General features: G+C 33.4%; 6 protein-coding genes across 6 annotated transcripts; 2 read left to right on the forward strand and 4 right to left on the reverse strand.

Moving 5' to 3' along the window:
* Positions 1-214: 214 nt before the first annotated feature.
* On the reverse strand, positions 215-7867 carry DFA_07561 (uncharacterized protein; the record flags this gene model as incomplete). The annotated part of the gene is made up of 19 exons (XM_004367363.1): positions 215-407; positions 476-780; positions 856-949; positions 1064-1210; positions 1400-1494; positions 1815-2353; positions 2502-2813; positions 2905-2938; positions 2989-3340; positions 3440-3878; positions 4130-4187; positions 4542-4629; positions 5007-5054; positions 5194-5294; positions 5542-5903; positions 6511-6564; positions 6677-7077; positions 7146-7202; positions 7788-7867. The coding sequence occupies 19 exons, from the start codon at positions 7865-7867 to the stop codon at positions 215-217; spliced, it is 3759 nt and encodes a 1252-aa protein (XP_004367420.1).
* Positions 7868-8091: 224 nt separating this feature from the next.
* On the reverse strand, positions 8092-10408 carry DFA_07562 (SAP DNA-binding domain-containing protein; the record flags this gene model as incomplete). The annotated part of the gene is made up of 4 exons (XM_004367364.1): positions 8092-8288; positions 8483-8819; positions 8965-9047; positions 9124-10408. 4 exons carry the CDS (start codon positions 10406-10408, stop codon positions 8092-8094), a joined length of 1902 nt encoding a protein of 633 aa, XP_004367421.1.
* A 1657-nt stretch (positions 10409-12065) lies between these two features.
* Positions 12066-14743, forward strand: DFA_07563 (uncharacterized protein; the record flags this gene model as incomplete). Its single annotated transcript, XM_004367365.1, has 4 exons — positions 12066-12166; positions 12252-12458; positions 13218-14618; positions 14740-14743. 4 exons carry the CDS (start codon positions 12066-12068, stop codon positions 14741-14743), a joined length of 1713 nt encoding a protein of 570 aa, XP_004367422.1.
* Positions 14744-14826: 83 nt separating this feature from the next.
* On the reverse strand, positions 14827-16557 carry DFA_07564 (uncharacterized protein; the record flags this gene model as incomplete). Its single annotated transcript, XM_004367366.1, has 3 exons — positions 14827-15976; positions 16095-16374; positions 16452-16557. The coding sequence occupies 3 exons, from the start codon at positions 16555-16557 to the stop codon at positions 14827-14829; spliced, it is 1536 nt and encodes a 511-aa protein (XP_004367423.1).
* Positions 16558-16905: 348 nt separating this feature from the next.
* DFA_07565 (uncharacterized protein) lies at positions 16906-19475 on the forward strand (the record flags this gene model as incomplete). The annotated part of the gene is made up of 5 exons (XM_004367367.1): positions 16906-17214; positions 17295-17512; positions 17588-17885; positions 18260-18452; positions 18796-19475. 5 exons carry the CDS (start codon positions 16906-16908, stop codon positions 19473-19475), a joined length of 1698 nt encoding a protein of 565 aa, XP_004367424.1.
* Positions 19476-19539: 64 nt separating this feature from the next.
* On the reverse strand, positions 19540-19971 carry DFA_07566 (uncharacterized protein; the record flags this gene model as incomplete). The annotated part of the gene is made up of 3 exons (XM_004367368.1): positions 19540-19703; positions 19794-19842; positions 19924-19971. The coding sequence occupies 3 exons, from the start codon at positions 19969-19971 to the stop codon at positions 19540-19542; spliced, it is 261 nt and encodes an 86-aa protein (XP_004367425.1).
* Positions 19972-20008: the final 37 nt, after the last annotated feature.

Raw genomic sequence — 20008 nt, forward strand, 5'->3', positions numbered from 1 at the left:
GTATTGTTGTTGGTATAAATATAAACTAACTAACTAAGTAATGAGTAAATCGATAAGCTGACTTAGTTCATTCACAAATTTTCCCTCCTTTTTTTTGGAGGACAAAAAAATAAATTAAATTCAAAAACTTGAAGGTTGCAGGTTTATTTTTAAAAAAAGAAAAGAATAAATAAGATTTTTAAAAGTATTATAATTATTAATATTATTTAAGAGTTTAAACTTCTTGGTATCCACGATATGGAGTACCGCTAATTTTGCCTTTGATGTAGTATACACCATCTTTGATCAATGCACCAAATCCAACCCAGAATGTCTTGTTGGGGAAGATATCAGATCCATGGTGATGTCTAATCTTCCAGTTGACAATTGATCCAACTAGAATATATACTGTTGCTGATACCAATAAACTAAAATAATATTATTATTATTAATATCGTGTCTACACACCATTGTTATTATTGATTGATTTACATACATAATAATAAATATCCAACCACCTCCAATTCCAGAGGATTTTGGTGATTCTGGTGGACATATCATGGTCATTTCAATGACTGGAAGACAATTACCATCGACAGCACCGACGACTTGAGTTACATTTGAACATCTAATGTTTACGGTAGTAGTACGGTTATTACCATTTGGACAAACACCACTAGTTGTTTCGTAGACAATAGCTACACCTCTACCTCCATCGGCAATATCAGTAAATGTCATTTGATCCAATTCACCAAAGTTGGTTAAACCACCAGCTTTACCCTTTTGGCATACACTAACATCCTATTAATAGATTATTAAGTTAGATCCAACTTTAAATAATATATTGATTTATGTGGAAGATTAAATTATACATACTTGAGTAGATTTTACACATTCATTTACAAGTCCGCATACATTGAAATAATAGATATTACCACTATTTGATGTTACTTGGTATCCTGCAGCAGCTCTAAAAATAATGAAAGTGAATCAAATATTTGTGTCAGTCAAATCCATTATTATTATAATGTCCTCCTATGTTGAACATGCATATAAACTATCTATTTTGTAGATAAACACATACGAATTTGTAAGATTTGATAGATTAAATCCATTATATGTACAATCAACAGAGTTTGTTGCAAATATAGATGCCCTTGAAAAAGAGGCACTCAACATCACTACCATGATGCTTAAATATAATCGTAAATTAAACATTCTCTCTTCTATTCTTTTTAAATATATATACTGTTTTTTAGATGTTGTGTGTGTGTGTGTGTGTGTGTTGTGTAGTGGTATCGAATAAACGAGAAGTCGTTGTTTGTTGTGAATAAAATGGGGGGTGAAGGCCGAAGGGGATAGATATTTAGGGGCTTTTCTCGAGAAAAGTCAGACTTTTGATTGTGTTTGTGCTATTTACAAAATAAAAAAAGATAATACTTTATGTTGTGTTGTATCTCTCTTGTATACCCAAGATAATGAAATGAAATGAAATGATGTTGTCAGATCTGCTTTCTAATGAAAAAAAGAGTAAATCAAACAAGACTTCGTCGGAATCTTCCTCCTACAAAAGCGTAGGAGGCTCGATTTTTTTTTTACGATTTTTCGCGTGACTAATGTTTTGTTTTTTGGGGCGAGGATGGTCGGAAAGGGGCAATACTAGTTTGAACACGAAAACCATCAATTATTTATAATTATCCCTTGAATGGCCTGGTGGTTCGGAAATATAAGTTCCTTAAAAAAAAATAGGATTTAATTTATTATTATTTTATTACATTATTGTGATTGTGTTGGTTTGTTTATCTTTTTCCAATAGTCAAAGGACCCAAACTAACAAACCATCCTCCTCCTCCTCCTCCTGTATTACTTTGAGCTTTTTGTAAAGCACTATTTAATGAAACCACTTTGGCAGACAAGATATCCATTTCATTTTTGAATCCAGTTTGTTGAGCTGCCATGTTGGTGTTGTGTGTTGCCTCGGCTTGAATGATTCTATTGTCATAGTCTATTCTTTGTTGTTCCATATCTTTGGCAAGTTGGGTCATATTCTCTTCATGTTTCTTTTGAATCGATGCAATAGTATGTGAAAACTCTTTGACTTGGTTGTCAAAGGTGACCTGCAGATCTTTGCATTTTTGATCAGATTCTCTGAGTTTGGTTTGATACATTTCGTTGGCTTCCCTTTTCTCGACGAGTTCTTTTTCAGATTCCCTAAGTTTCTTGAATTGCTTGATGTTTTTAGTGACAGATGCTTCAAATTCACTAATGACAGCATTCTTGGCTGGACCAATCGACTCTGCTAGAAACTCTGCCTTTAATAGATCCAAAGCAGCCAACATGTCAACAACATTGCATGAAATGTTATTGAAACAGTCTCGAAAGAATATTTCAGACTTTGGTTGCAAGACCCTGGTGCACTGCTCTCTTGACTGTTTTTCATTCTCTGTCTTTATCTCTCCAAGTATTCCATCAATGATTGTAATTTGATCGTTTCCTTCCTGATCCTTTGATTTCAATTTTACATAGTCGTTCCTTGACCAAAACAGCGATATGCTCCAATTCAACACGATCAACCAAATGACCAATTGAATCATTGACAATATTATTTGTTTGGTCGATAATGCCAGAGTGGATATTTAATAATGTTTCATATTCCACTGGGAGAGGTTTCTTTGTCAATTGAGCAATCATTTCCTTTTTATAGAAACGCTCTGCTTGTTCAATTGTAGAATTGATTCTAATCTTCATCGTACTTCCCCAAGTACTTTCCAAAGTTGGAATAATATTTGGATCATTTACAGCTATTGTATATAATTCAACTAAATAGGTAAATGCTAAATAATAATAATAATATAGATTTTTGTTAGAAAACGTTTGTTCATTTATAAAATAAAAGAAATATATTAATCAATTTAATTTACATACTTATAGCATCAATTGGTAAACCATTGAATCCAGTCTTTTCAATCAAACCATCAATCAGGAATTCGACCAGGCCATTTGAGAAACGAATTCGGGGTTCAAGTCTCTTGCGTCGGTAGTATCCATTGTTCTCAAGATTTCACCGCTGGAGCTAGGTGTTGCAGTAGTCTTGACTTTAAACGACTTGAAGCAAGTGAGCAACACCTGTTTGACTTGATTACGAGTAGTTTCTTCTGGAGGAGGTAAAAAATTCATATTGGTTGTCATCAAATTATTCATATACTGTTGAGCAGTGACAGTTTGTTTGTCAATCGATGGTGTGAGATAGAAATCTCTCAACACCCAAACAAAGTGTGGCATATGATTGACTAGATGTTGTGGATTATCGATTTTCTCTCCTTCTTTGATTTTTAATCTTGTGAAAAGATTAGTTACAACACTATAAAAGATAGATAGATAGAGAGAGAGAATAACAGTATTTGTTAATTACAATTGATTGTTGGAGAGCAGGGTATATATATATATATATTTAACTTACGCAAGTTTATCTAGGTCGTTAGCATTTGGAAGACTGAGACTATTATATACAAATGTACTAGATAATAGACAGCTGAGTAGAAAGATAGACATGTCATGATTGGTATTGGTGCTCGTTTCAGCCGATCCGATACCTTCACAATCCATCAATATGACACCCATACCTTTATGTTCTGGGATGTGTGTTGCTATCCAGATACCATGTGTACACGGTTCAGTTTCATTACCAAGGGAAAAGGCATTACTTGATCCTAACAATCTACTGATGAGGTATGACTTGCCCGAACGGAGGAGACCATTCACCGACAATACAGAGATACGTTGATTGCCACATTGATCTCTAATCAGTTCCAATGCAGCACGATTTACTACTAGCTTTGTTCTTGGTCTACTTGTTTTAACTAGTTTATTATCAACTAAATCATAGTTGTCTGGGTACACTAATGGTATTGATGTAGGAGGTTGTGCTTTTGAAAGTGTGCTCATCATGAAAGATACAAAAAAAATCGAAAAAAATTAAATAATTAAATAATTAAAATAATAATAATAATAATAATATAATGGTGATACTACTTCTACTATATTATAGTATTATTAAATACAATTATGATTAAATTTAGAAAGATAGATTTATAAACCAAAATCTATCCTCAAAAAAATAAGTTTGTATTGATCGTACTTTTAATTTTACCATAAATACTAGTACTAGAAATCCAAGTTTGGCAACCTGGTTTTTTAAATCTGACCTCCTAAGAAAGTATTATTTTGGAGGATTAAATAAATAGTACCTATCATCTCTTTAATATTATCGTTGATTGGATTGATGAATTGATTTTTTATTTGGAACCAATATTCCATTATTAATCAAAAGTTTAAGATGCTTCATTTTAGAAATGAAATTTGGATAGAGTTAATGGTCACTGACAGTTTCCATGCCATAGGATAATGTCAATCGAGTTGGTTGGAATTTTAATAGATCTTGCATTGAGTCGTATATTCAAATCCTAGAGGAAATACATCGTGATCTCCCAATACTCTATTGAGCAGGTATGATTTTCCCAACTTCATACCATTCACCGAAACAACCGATACTGGGTGATTACGACATTTAAATCAACCATTGCTATAGAGGATGGATAGATGAATCCTAGGTTGATCAGCTCCTGCTTCTTTGCATCATGATCATTACAACTAAACAGATAGATAGATAGATACTGAGCAAACAAAAGATAGTCATGTCAGGTCAGTTATTGTATTGGAACTTCTAAGACCTTGAGTATCTTCAAATATGTGTGACACGTTTGCAGTGATCTCTAATCAGTTCTACCTGTTTTAACCAGTTTATTACCAACTAATCATAGTTGATTGAATGCACTAATGGTATTATTGATGTAGGAGGTTGAGTTTTTGAAAGTGTGTCCATGATGAGAATAAAAAATTGGAAAAAAAGAAATAATTAAAATAATAATTAAAATAATAATAATAATAGTAGTAGTAATATTAAAAATACAATTATGATTGAATCAATTTTAAAAAAAGATAGATAGATTTATAAACCAAAATCTAACTCAAATATATAGATGATTTTAAATGGTATTGATCTTTTTGGTACAAAACTAAAAATAAATAAATAAAGTATATAAATAAATAAATTTGTATTATATAATTAACCTTTATTTTAACAAACAATAGGATTAAAAAAATAGGTCAAGTGAAAGGAGTTAGGGTTAGGGTTAACATGTACTGATCTGCTGCTTTGATTGATATGATCTTTTAGATTTCAATATCGATCTACATCTCTCGTGTGAGCTTCTTCTTCTTTTGAATCTTCCAATGGCACTTTTGCTTGGTATGAGCTAAAAGAGAGAATAATAAGAGAGAGAGAGAGAGAGGGAGTTAAAAAGACATGATCTTATCTCGATAAGAGTGTTTGTTTGTTTGTTTGTTTGTTTGTTTGTTTGTTTGTTTGTTTGTTTGTTTGTTTGTTGAGGAACTTACGTAAGTAAGATTGGTTGATGATTATCGCATCGTTGTTGTGATTAAGTTGTACAACTAAACAGATAGACAGATACATTATAATAGGCAACTGAGTAGAAAGATAACCATTTCAGTTATTGAATTGGTATTTCCTTCGAGACCTTGAGTGTCGACCAATAGGACACGTTTGCCGTTGTGCTCTGGGATGGTGGTTGCCATCCAGATATCACTCCTCACCCAATCTGGTTCGACTGAGCATCCAATTTGAAAGTTATTTCTCGGTCCAAGTAAACAACTTATGTATGATTTGCCTGAACGGAGAATACTATTCGGAGATGTGGGTTTGTCAGCCAACATGACAGAGATACGTTGATTGCCACATTGATCTCTAATCAGTTCCAATGCAGCACGATTTACTACTAGCTTTGTTCTTGGTCTACTTGTTTTAACTAGTTTATTATCAACTAAATCATAGTTGTCTGGGTACACTAAAGGTATTATTGATGTAGGAGTTTGTTCTTTTGAAAGTGTGCTCATCATGAAAGATACAAAAAAAATTGAAAAAAATTAAATAATTAAAATAATTAAAATAATAATAATAATAATAATAATAATGGTGATACTACAAATACTACTACTATATTTATAGTAATATTAAAATATAATTATGATTGAATCAATTTTTAGAAAGATAGATTTATAAACCAAAATCTATACTCAAAAATGTAGGAGGTATTCCGTACTTTTAACACATATTAGAAATTCAAGTCTTGAAAAATGGATCTCGACCCAGGAGAAAATGATTGGCGTAAAGGAAAATAAATAGAACCTATCATCAACTCTTAATATAATGATATCAATATTTCCTGGTTGAATCTTTTAATTTATAATATCTACTTTGCTAGATCGATACACGGTCGGAGATATTAACTCATTAAGATGAGGTTTGGATTTGAGAATGAATAGAATTTATTATGGGTAAAATGGGAAATTATTATTATCTCTATTCCTCAACTCTCTTTCTTTTTTTATCTACTTGTTGGTCTATGCTGCTGAGAGATTGTGATTTTAATTGCATTGCATCGTTCCACATACCTTGGAGTGATGGAGTACGAATAGGAATATTTACAGCTCTCGTATAAGATTCAACTAAACAAGTAAATACTTTATGTTATAAAGTATTGAATAATAAAGGTAAATATCTAAATCTAATAAATATATATATATGTTTTAGTTATTATTATTATTTGTTTATACATACTTTTAGCATCAATTGGTAAACCATTGAAACCAATCTTTTCATCAATTCCATCATTGATCAATAGTTTAAGATGATTCATTTCAGAAATGAAATTTGGATAGAGTTGATCGTCACTGAGAGTGTCTAGGTTACCGATAATGTCAATTGAATTGGTTGGCGATGGTAAAGATCTTGCTAGAACCGACTTGAATATACTACTTAATTCATTCCTTTGAAAACTGGCATCCCTGTCCTCCCAATCATATCGTTCTCTGGTGGTTCGGTCCATGAAATACTCGATATACTCTTGAAAGGAAACATTTATACCATTCATTGAAGGAGTTAAAAAGGAATCTCTTGCCACCCAAACCAGTTTTGGATGATCACGTATCCCAAGTTTATCTATGATATGACCTAGAAAACTTTAATAATATTAATATGATTTAATTAATATCGGGTGATAAAGTAACCAACCATGGTTGTAACATACATAAATTTATCTATATCATTTGAAGATGGAATTTCTCTTGTGTTGTAAACAAAGGTGCTTGATAGTAAATAACAGAGTAAAAAGATGGGGGTAGAGGTTGGGCCTCCCACTCCTTCACCTTCAGGATCCATCACTATCACTCTACACCCGTTGATCAATGGGAAAGTGGTTGATATCCAAATACCAATTGTTGCGCGACTCGCAGTGTGGCCTAGAGGAAACACATTGTGATCACCACCCAATAATCTATTTAGCAGGTATGATTTACCCAACCTCATACCATTCACCGAAACAACAGATACTGGATGATTACGACATTTATTTCGAATGATCTCTAATGCATATTTACAACAAGATGTGTCATTGGTCTATCGGTTCGAACTAGTTGATTGGTGATTAAATTGTAGAAATAATTATTTGGATATACCAAAGGTATTGATTTTGGTTTAGATATCATTATTAGTATTATTATTATTGAACAAAACTAAATAGATTACTACTCTAAATAGATAAATATTTCTTTTATTAATTTATTTGGACTTTAAAAAGTAAGCCTAAAAAAAACAATCAATCAATCAAATCTAACAAACAACTTGTTTTTGAACTCAAAAAATTAAGAGTTGAATTAATTTGGATATTTACTAAATACTTAAAAATGTAATATTTATCTTGTCTGGATGAAGATATCGATAAAAATAGGTGGTGTGAGAATAATGATACATTTATTTATTTAATTATTTAATTAATTTATTTGGACCATGAGAATACCACTGGACCTATTCCAATTGTAAAGGTTTCTGGTTGGTGTTTTTTTGTTGTTGTTGTTGTTGAAATTGATGATTTAATTGTTGTAGACTGGCTTGGAGATTATCCAATTCTTGTTGATGTTGAGTTTGAAGATCGGCCAATCTTTTGTTATGTCATTTTGTGATTCGATTGTCGCAGTCTATTGTTTCTCCAAAGTTGCGACGGTATCGTTAAACTCTATTCTTTGGCTGACCAACGTATCCTCCATTTCTTTTTTTCTTTGTTGCATGCCACGATTTTGCAATGTGAGCACTGCATTCAACTCTTTTGAATCTTTGAGATCTTTAGTGTACCCTTTTAGCTTTATAAATTGATCTTTGGTTTTGTAGAAGGATTCTACAAACTGAGCAATCACCTCGTTTTTGGCAGTCCCAATTGCATCTCTCAGGAAATCCTCTTCGAACAGTGTCAAAACATCTGTCACTGTCCAAAATCCAAAGATTCATTATTTAGAAAGTCTGTACGGAATGTAGGTTCTCTCTTGGCAAGTAGAATCTGACATGATTTCATTGACTCTTCGTGGTTCCTACCAATGATATCGTATAGTTTACCACCTGTGATTTTAATTTGATTGAGCTCTTCAGGGTGGTGGTTGACACTCTGTGTCATTTCAACGTTGCATAACCTCACCTTGATCGACTTAGTCATATCAACCAATTGTTGAGCATCCAACAAATGACCAGTCATTTGGGCAACCGTCTTGTTTACAATATCCATCACCTCTGTATGTATAGTCATGAGTTTGTTATATTCCATCGGTAGAGGAGTTCTAACCAATTTATCAGGGTTCATCAATTTAGTGTATAAATCTTCAGCCTCTTGAATAGTAGAATTCACTCTAATTTTAATAGCACTATCCCAAGGACCCTCCAATTAATTAATTGTTTCATGACTTAATTTTATGAGTGTTGTTTATTATTTCCATTATTTATCTTTTCTCAAAGTTTGGATCGAATCTTAAATCATCAGATTGAGGTAAATGGAAACCCTTTGGAACACCTGAATAACCTACTCTATATCTTCGTGCAACTTCATCCTCTGTCAATATACGGTAATGAATAATTGGTGTTGATTTAGTGGCTGTATATCTACTATCTATAATATTTAAACAAAATGTAAGTTAGTATAAACTATGATTATTAATGATTATTAATTGAGTTTTAAAACTTACCAATTTGTTTCTCTTTGGGTTTGTTATTATTATTGTTATTATTGTTGTTGTTGGTGTTGTTATTATTATTATTATTAATATTTTTCTCTTTTTTAATATTACTAGTATTGGTGTTATTGGTATTATTATTATTACTATTGGCATTTGTATTATTATTATTATTATTATTAATTTGTTGTGGTTTTGTTTGTGGTTGTTGTTTCTTTGTTTTGTTTGATGGTAAGACGGGTGATGCAGGAAAGGTGGCAGGATGAGCTTCTTTAGGTTGGGCAGAACCACTCTTGACCTTTTCAGCCTCCTCCTGTGTGACAAATTCAGCAGTGAGGGGTGATCTGTTTTGTGGAGGCCACACCAATCCATAGACAGCCTCTCTTGTCTTGGCAGCTTCATCCTCTGTCGTATAGGAAACATAACAATAGGATTTAATATTGTTCATCCAAAAATCGACAATATTTCCAGTCTCTGCCAACATATCTTTGCAAGCACTCTCTTTAAGTGGTCTTACAAACTTGTCAATAAACAATATATTGGTAATATTACGTGTACTTGGTGGTACTGATTGTCTTGTCTCTTGTTGAATTGTGTTGGTGTTGTTGGTTGATGATGATAAAGATGATGAAGGAGATGGCGATGATGTTTTTGTATTGGTTGTAGATGTAGTAGAGGTAGAGGTAGAGGTAGTTGATGACAATGGTTTTTCATTAGTTGCAGTAGATGTAGTAGTTGGTGTTGGTGAAGTTATAGTTGTTGATGTTGTTGGTTTAGTAGTAGTTGTAGTTGTAGTTGATTGTTTCTTAGTAGTGACATCTGAATCACTATCACTATAATCTACAGCATAATCTACATCATCTTCATTTAACTTTTTTGTTTTAGTCGATGGTTGTTTAGGTTCTTCTACCTCTTCTTGATCTACTTTTGAATCGTTCTTGTTATTATCATCATCATCATTCTTTTCCATATCCTTTCTCTTTTTATCACCAGCAACCGCTTCTGGTTTATCTAATGATGACTCTTTCATATCAGCATCTTCTTGACCACCAACCTTGTTGTCATTGTCATTGCTATCTTTATTTGTTTGTTCTTCTTCTTTCTCTTTATTATCTTCTTGTTTCTCTGTAGTAGTGGTAGCTGTTGTTGTTGTAGTTCCTTTCTCTTCTTCTTCTTTGAGTACTTGTTCGAGCTTTTCAACCAGAGCAGCTTTCAATAACCCAGTGGTTTTGATTCCTCTCTTGTCCAACTCTTCACGTAGTTCTGTTACTTTGAGTTTAGAAGGTACGATCGTCATGACTAGTCCAATGATTAGTTAGTATCTGTGAATGAATGTAGAGTAGTAATAAATAAATCAAAGATTAAATTAAAAATACCCTCTTTTGAGGTTCGGCTCAAAAAAAAATAAATTAATTTTTGTTTGAACATCAACATCATCCCCTCTCCCCTCACTAAAAAAATAATGGGTAAGCATAATTCAATAATAATAATATTATTTCCCTCCCTTTAATTATGGATGAATAAAAATATCAAGAATGGTTATTAGAATCTCTCTATCGATTGATATAATCTCTCTGTCTATTTTGAATCTCGAAAAAAGGATTGAGGATATTTCATGAATCAAATAGTTTCGATTGGTTGGTTGTATGTTTGGTTGACACTGGTATTGGTGACTATATTAATAAAAATAAAAATAATAATATAATATTTTTAAAGTGAAGGTGTGTTCAAAGTTCACTTTCAATATTGAACCTCCTCCCCAGACATTGCTAAAAAAAGAAACCCGAAACTTTTTCCTTTTTAGTACATTTGTCCTGTTTTTTTTTATAATAAATTGAAATTGATCTAAAGTCATTGGAATGAGAGACTCTGCATGTCTTTATGGGGGGTTTACGAAACCCTGGAAATGTTATTTAAATATTTATTTTTAAATTACTCTCCTCACAATAGTTCTATTTTTTTTTTTTTTTTTAATTTAAAAAATTAAAAGTAATCATTGTACGATACAATATTTAAAGAGAGAGACTTGTGGCATTTCTTGTCTTTATTTTATTTTAACTAATTCACCCCTACACATAATAAATAAATAATTAATTTATTAATAAGTATAAATACATAAATAGACAACAAGACCGAACAAAGAAAGACCAACCAACAACCAACACCAACAACCAAAAAAAAACTAAATTAAAACAATAACCCAGGTAGCTTCAAATGGTAAGTTTAAATTTAATTGTTTCTCTTTCTCTCTCTTGAGATTGAACTTTCTATCATTCTTTCATTTCTTTATTTGTTCAAAAATGATGATGAAGATGAAGATGATGATGATAATAGATAAAAGTGAAGATAGGTGTCGACATGTTTACGCTATCCTAGTTGGTAGAAAGAAGATAATAAAAAAGTCTCTCTATCATTATAAGGATATTTATGATATTTTTTCTTTTTGTCTTGTCCAATCTCCTATGCACACTTTTGCCGACCAACCCAACCCTTTAATCTCATCTATCTTTGACCGCGGTCGGGGTGTGTGTTAATTAGTTTATTTCTTTTCATTTTATTTGTTCGGGTCAATTAGCATCATTCATTATGTGACTTGACTGAAGGAGGAGGAGTGAGTGTTGTTCATTCACCACCACACTTTCACCTTCTCTCTCTTTGCTCCTCCTCATTTTTATTTTTTTAAAAGCACCACACACCGCGTAACCGCCAATCCACATTAATCAATCTCATCATCTTCATTGTGCTAGCCCCCACCTTTAATAAATCAATCAAAATAATTAATTTAATCATCATTCATCTCCCATTCTATCAATAAATTTGTTTGTTGTTTTCATTGTTATTTTTATCATTCAAACTCTCTCTTTAATTATTATTATTATCCACATATTTTATCTTTCTACATTAATATTAATATCCTCCTTTTCTTATCTTGGACATAATACAATATTGGAAAAATGATGCAGTTTTCAAGAATTATTAGATCCAACCTCCTCCCAAAGGGAATTTTAGGTGAAACTCAAACATCAATTACTGCCACCAGATCAATTTCAACTGGGTATGTACATCATCTAATAATCAATATTAATATATTAATATATTAGATATAAAGCTAACCTCTTATTTATTTCTCTCTCGTTTAGATTCTATCGTACATCGGATGAAATGTCAAAATCAAAGAAACAAGATCTCTCTGATGAACAAGTCAACGATATATTAAGAAAGGCTGAATTACAAAAGGAGGATGATGACTCTCATATTGGAGAATTAAGCACACAAGGAGAAACCGGAGCCAATGTAAACAAGGCCAACAAAAAGATTAGAAAAATGGTTCCCAAGGACATTGAAAAGTTTGAATAGAGACAACTCACTCCAAATTTATAGCAAATCAAAATACACGTTACAATAGATAATTTATAATTTGGGCCATTCTATTCTATTGTTATCCATCCTATCTATCCATCCATCCATCCTTGTATTAAAAATTTTTCCCCCTAGGACCCATGGAGTGCACAATTGTACATAGTATTTAATCCAACCCAAAACCAAATCAAACAAACACACAAACAAACAAATCACCTGTAAATAATTAATCAATCAACCAAACAAAATCAAATAAATATATTTAACCTATATATAATAGGTTAAATCATTTAAAAATAGAACTTTTGTGTTGGAAGATGAGAAGTCTGGGAGGGAAGTTGTCCTCTCAGACTTTTGAAAAAAGTCCCTCATTAAAAAAAATTGTCTTTTCAAAAGTCTGAGAGGACAACTTCCCTCCCTCAGTGACTTTGCTCCTCCCATAGTAATTTTTGAAAAGTTGCCCTCGAAAAATAATTTTTTTCATGAAACCTTGTTGCTGACCTTTGCGACCGTCAGAGAAAGCTGTCATTTGATTTTTGTTTACTTGTTACTATTACAACATATATATATAAATTAAAAGGTTAGTATTTTACGACACTCACAAGGAGAATAGTATCAGATGACAATAAATCAAGTTCAATGAATGTTGTAAACACAACAGACGATTCTTGAAAAAGATTTTTTGTTTTTTTTTTTGTCAATCTAGTATTGCATCTCAGATTACACATTATTCATTTAATTTAAAGATTTATTGGTTGTTCACATATAACTAACTTACTTTTTACTACTACTACTACTACAACATTTAGAATGGGTCGATCAAAGACAGAGATTAATAGCAAGGAAATTAGACAACTCGAAGAAAAGTTGGAAGAGATCAAGAGAGGTCTTGTCGACATTGAAGAACTCATCTTGGAGAAGAAGAGTACTTTAAAAAAGAGACCAGTTGAAGAGAGCACCGAGCAAGACGACGACGAGGAAGACACCCCCGTCAAAAAGGTTGTCAAAAAGGCAAAGGCAACCAAACCAGCCACCACTCCAGAAAAGAAAAAGAAACCAGAACCAAAAGCAAAAAAGCAAGCCAAGAAAGTGAATCAAGATGAAGATGAAGAAGAAGAGAAAGAACAAGACGAGGAAGAAGACGAAGACAATGATCAAGCAATGAGCGAAGCTGAATCACCAAAGAAGAAGACGAAAAAGAGCAAGTCTGGCGACAAGACTGACGAAGAGACTACCGACAAGAAGAAAAAGACTCGTAAAACAAATTCAAAGGATAGAGAAACAAAGGGACTCAAGACTGGATCATGGGGCGATGACGAAATAAAGCTTTTGGAAGAAGCCCTCAAATTGCATGGTAGTGATCTTGACGCCGTCGTCAAACACGTTGGAACACGTGAAAAGGTTCAAATCCGTAAAAAGATTGCCAACATGAAGAAAAAGGAGGAAACTGTCGTTGCCAATGGAGATGACAGCACACCAAAGAAGAAATCAACTCCAAAGAAAAAGGCAGATGAAACTTCCACCAACAAAAAGACTGCTGCTGCTGTCGACAACTCTCCAGCTGCCATCAAGAAAAAGGCCGATGAAGAGACTGCTGCAAAGAAAAAGACCGCAGACGAAGAGACTGCTACTGCAAAGAAAAAGGCAGATGAAGAGACTGCTGCTGCTTCCACTGCTACTACTGCTGCTGCTGCTGCAGCCAAGAAAAAGGTTGAAACACCAAAGAAAAAGGCTGAAGAGGAAAAGAAAAAGGTTGCTGCAGAGGAAGCTACTGCTGCCAAGAAAAAGGCTGAAGAGGAAAAGAAAAAGGCTGCTGAAGAGGAAACTAAAAAGGCAGCTTCCAAGAATGCTTACCCCTCAGAAGCAGAGGATGACGAAACTGACGACGATGACGACGATGACGATGACGAATCGTCTGACGGTGACGTTAAATCGGACGCTGAATCCGATACTGAAGAAGAATCGGAACCCGAAACTGTTGTTCCACTCAAAAAGTCTGCATCATCTGCACCATCTATCAAATCAGTTCCAGCCGTTCCATCTGAAGGAATCACCAAAACTCCAGCAAGAGCTTCCTCTGTTTTAAAAACACCTGTATCTAAACCAACTCAAACTGCCACCAAACCATCTGCCAAGAAATCAACCAAGTAAATAAATCAACTTGAATTCATTAAATAGTATTAATATTATAATATAAATCTAAACAAACAAAAGGAAAAGGAGAGATGGATTATTTTGAATATATTATTTATTTATTTATTTATAAAGTTAATTATCTAATTTAATTTTGATGAAATCTTTTTGGGTTGAAGTGTAAATATTAAACTCTTTGAAATCATTTGAATAAGTGACCAATCATAAATTGTCGTGTGTAATGATTGGTTGTGTTATCTTGTTGTTGTAATTTTCCATTGATATAAAATCTACAACAAACCATTCCTTAATAATAGGTAGTAAGTTATTATGAAAACCTTCAACTTTAAAACGGTCAAGATGTTCTTCTAGTTGTTTGTCATCACCATTGCTACACACTATATCTAAGGCCCATTGATTTAATCCACCAATGTAAAAGTCTATATCTTTAGATTCACAATTGAATCTTTTACCAAGATTGTTTGCACTCACATTGCAATGTGACAATGGACCAATGGATGCATAATAAAATTGAGTTTGCCAAACATCCTCTAATGGTCGTAACACATAATCTTTCTCTAATTGATATCTATCTTTAAAAGATCTAATTCTATTTGGTTTAAAATGTTTGATACTTTCGATAACTAATTGAATGAGAGATTCTTGATGTTTAGGATCGAGGGGGATGATGGTGTTGGTGTCTGTATATTCTTCTTCTTTGTTTTTCTTTTCTTGTGCAACTCTCCATCTAAAGTATTCTCTGTAATAGAGTGGTGATACAAAGTCGATGGTCGATGAATCGTTATAGTCGTAAAAGTCTAACTTTGTTCTGGCCAGATACCCTTGGTTGATGAGGTATTCGGCAGAAACACCATAGTGGCAGAGAGAACCCGTAATACGAGCTTCAATAACTTGATCGATAAATTCCAATTGCTTTGTTATTCCAGTGATGTTGGGTAAGACAAAACACTCTGGGCGTGATGGTGAAGCATTTGAAGATGCAACAAAATCAGCACACTCTTGTGACGTGAGATACGAGTAGATTGCTCTCTCTAAATCATCTCGAGTTGCAATACCAGTCAAAACACTTTTCATCACCTGTCCAATTGTAGCATCTCTGACAAACTGATTGAGTAATCCAGTGACCAGTCCAACATGTCCAGCAGTATCCTTCCACATCTTGGTTACTATATTTTCTGGTAGTTGAGTGTGCATTGATCCAAAGATATCTATTATTTCTTTAAACTCTTGATTTGAAAACGTCATGAATGTGTGATCATAATCAATGCTTCCGTAGTTTTCTAATGACATATCAGAGACACGTCCTATAAAGGTGGTAAACATCGCAACATAGATACTCCCCATAAGAGATCTAATGCCATTCCAAAAGAATTTGTGGAATGGGTGATCGACTGAATACAGCAGATGGCAATCGTCAATGATCAGATAAACTGGGGTTCCGTGAAAGGCAAGTAATGTCCAATCAATACCTCTTCCAAAAGTCGTCAAAGTCACTATAATCATGTGGATCTGTTGACTTGGGTGGCTGTGTATCCCAACTATATGATATTCTTTGTACGTTTAATCCTGGTTTGGTTGCTATCAGGTGTCTCTCTAACAATTGCCCAAACGATGTCTTTCCACAGTCAGGAGGTGATTCAATAAATATATAATGGTATTTATCGATATGCTCAACGGTTTGAGTAATCTTTTCATGTCTATTGACATTAAATATAATCGTATCCTCTTTTTTGATACCTTCATTCATACCTATAAATATTAATGTATAATAATTTGATTAGTTATCTTTCTTCTTCTTTTTATACTTGTTGTTTTATATAACATACCATTATCATTTATAATCATAATAGAATGATCATGGTGTAGACCTTGTACAACAATAGTAGTATCTTGCTTTTTAAAAGAAGGGGAGGTTATTATTTGATCTTGCATTCTTATTTGTAGTAACTCGTATTACTATTGATTATAAATAGTTAATGAGTACTACATGTGATGCTTTTATATTGATAAACAAATGCGGTTGGGTTGTCTTGATTAACATTTTTAATCATCTAATTATCAGAAGCAAGTGAGTGTCTTGGTGAATATATATATACTTGTGACCATTTTATCTGATAATTAATTTTGAACATCTCATCCCACTCCACCAGTCGATCGATGTTTTAAATTAATTAACTATATACATAGATGTAATAATAATAATAATAATAATAATAATAATAATAATTTATTATAATAATAAAAGATAGAAGATAAATAGTTTAGTTTCAAGACAATAAGATGCAACATCAACAACAACAACAAAGTAGAATATCTATTGTGATTGATTGTTTGATGCCATCGTGGAACGAAGGGTTACCAGTGACTGGCCAGACATCACCACAACTATCATCACAACAACAACAGAGAAAAGAGCTACCCATACAGATACAACGAACAGTTGCATCACACATTATAGAATCAGTCATAGAGTATAGTCGTATCCTATACGACCTATTCAATGACACCACATCCATATCAATCTTTTCATCACTTGATCAAGCATCATGTATCAATGGTAGAGACACTCAAGAACAATCATTAAGATTTGTAAGTGTTATCATCACTCTAGAGTCTAAGAGTAATGTAAACGGTACAAATAAACTAACTAATTACCTTGTTTAATTTAGATGGTACAATCAATATCAAATATAAACAAAATATTAAATTATAATATTGGTAAACCAACACCAACCTATTCATCAAGACCATTTCATCAATACCTTGAATCATCGATTGAATCATTACTACATCAAGATGAAAATACTCTTCAAAGTAAACCATTCACAATGAATAATAATATTGTAGTACTTGTATTACCTGATCAAGATGGTATTGGATTAACTCAGTATGTGTGTAAAGGCAAAGACATAATAATAATAATAATAGTAAGAGTATTTATTTTAACCATCCTTTCATTTAGATTTAAATCAGATAACAAAATATATGATATCCCCAAAGAATCACAATTGATAATTGATAAATTAAATGTACAAGCTTTTAAAAAGAGTAATATTGGAAATAATAATAATAATAATAATAATAATGGTGGAAATGATTCATTTGGACATTTAACAATTCAAAAGTGCGAATTGGTTGTATTTAAAATAAGATCTGGAAATGGAAAGAAACAACAACAACAACAACAACAACAATCTACTCAAGATGAATCATACTCTTATCAAAGAGTATCAAATCAATTGGATTGTTTTGCAAAAGATGTAAATATTGTAAACTTGTTTCAGGTGTTTTCGGATTTGGCTATTATGCAGTTTAACCTGTCTTCGATTTTGGTGACTGGTATTCCCATGAAGGAGAGTACCAACTCTCAGTCTCATCGAAGTGTGTATGATGTGGTGTTGTTGTATGCTAATCAGTTGTTGCTGCCTAATAACGGACAGGGTGCAAAGGAGCGGTATGGAGACTACGCCAACACTGTAGAGTATCGAAACAACCAACATCTGCAACAGCAGCAACAACACCAAGCGCTGCTGAGTGTGCCAGTTGGACAACAGACGACTGGCAAATGGAAGAGTATCGACAATAAGAAGCAACAGGCTGGTACGAGTGTGAGTTTGGAGACATTGACGTTTAGTGCGATGAGTCGTGTCACGCCACTACACGTGACGAGCAGTCCGAGTGTATGTTTGATGAAGCATATATGCGGGGGTCGACCAGTCTTTCTCGTGACGTTGCCTGCCGAGGACATCCACACGTACGTGCTGCAGCTGCACAGCAACCATGTCTACCTCAACACGCTACACTCACCACTCGATATTGCTTCCATTGTACCTATCCTCAACTGCTACAAGGAGGGTGGAGATACTGCCAAATACCGTCTACGCGACTTTGCCAAGATCATTGACAACTCGATCATCCTGTCGGGTGCCATTGCCGGCTGCCCCACCGACACGTTCCAAGAGGTGCGCTTGCCCAACCCCTTCTTTGTGCCTGCACAGCCACCCGCCATCGACAACCAGCCATCCATCCAGACCGTGTCGTCCAAGATTGTCGAAAAGTACACGCGGTACTACCCCTGGATCGAGAATGAAACCATCCTCTTCTCGGCCACTGAGCAGGCCGAAGAGCTCAAGCAGATATTTGAGCCGCTCAAGTTCCTCTTGCTCAAAGACACGCTCTCACCCGAGCCTGCTGATCAGTTACGCCAAATCCTCACGCATTTCTTTAACTTGGCGGCACTCAACGAGCAAGCCCTATTTCCACACATCACCAAAGCCAACATTCGCAAGGAATACTATAAAAAGTTGATCCATGAACTCTACTTTTTTTCTAAAACCTGTCTAACCACTCAACTCCATTACGATGTATTCCTAATCATCGAAAGAGTTTATTGTCAAATGACAAATACTCAACCTTCTCCACCTCCTCCCCATATTTTAAAACAACATCAACAACAAATTCAACAACAGCAACAAATGCAACAACAACAATTACCAAATCAACAAGGTCAAAAGGGAGGAGGAACATTGTATCAAAATTTCCAACAACAACAAAATCAACAACAACAAAATAATTTCCAAGATAATAATAATAATAATCAATATGATAGAGCTAAAAAGATGATTAAAGAGGATGACCTAAGAAGAGAACGTGATCGACAGATGAAAGTTACCAATCCAAAGATGGAATTGGGTAATGTTGGAGATGGTTCAACTAGTAGTTTGGTGGAAATGTTGGAAAAGAAGAGAAAACTATCAAATTCTCCACCACCAAAACCAAATAATCTATTCTCCATGTATACTGATAAACAGAAAAAGACTCAATCCATAGAGTTGGATGGTAGATTATAATAATAATAATAATAAATTAATTATATACATGTATTTTTTAAATGTTGCCTCTATGTGATTATCATCAATTCATGAAATCCATTAATAATTGTGCCATGATCTTTTCAAGTTGTTCCAAACCAATTTCACTGGCTTCGTCGATCTCTGCTTGTTTTGTCATTCTTTTAAAACATTCTGCTATCATCCATTCCAAATAAGCTGCTGTTAATTGTGTTGATTCTTTTGAAACTATTTTAATCATAACAACAAAATTAGTTTAAATTCTAATGTCTCTTTCATCCTATACTACTATACTATGCTATACTATACTATACATACTCTTAATCTTATCTTTAATTGCTAGTCTTAAAATTGACTCGACTGTTTTCTAATATTAAAGAGTGAAGATTCATGTATATGTTAGCAAGATTTGTTTTATAGTTTTGCATGTGCATATGTAAGTACATACAGGGTTAACTAACAATTCATTGTTTGTTGTTGTCGTATTATTATTCATTGCATTATTACTTTATATCTACGAATAAGGTACGTAT

This window comes from Cavenderia fasciculata (genome assembly GCF_000203815.1).
Source record: "Cavenderia fasciculata unplaced genomic scaffold Scf_ET2XIPL01CNAVH-3, whole genome shotgun sequence".
Classification (NCBI taxonomy): Eukaryota; Evosea; class Eumycetozoa; order Acytosteliales; family Cavenderiaceae; genus Cavenderia; species Cavenderia fasciculata.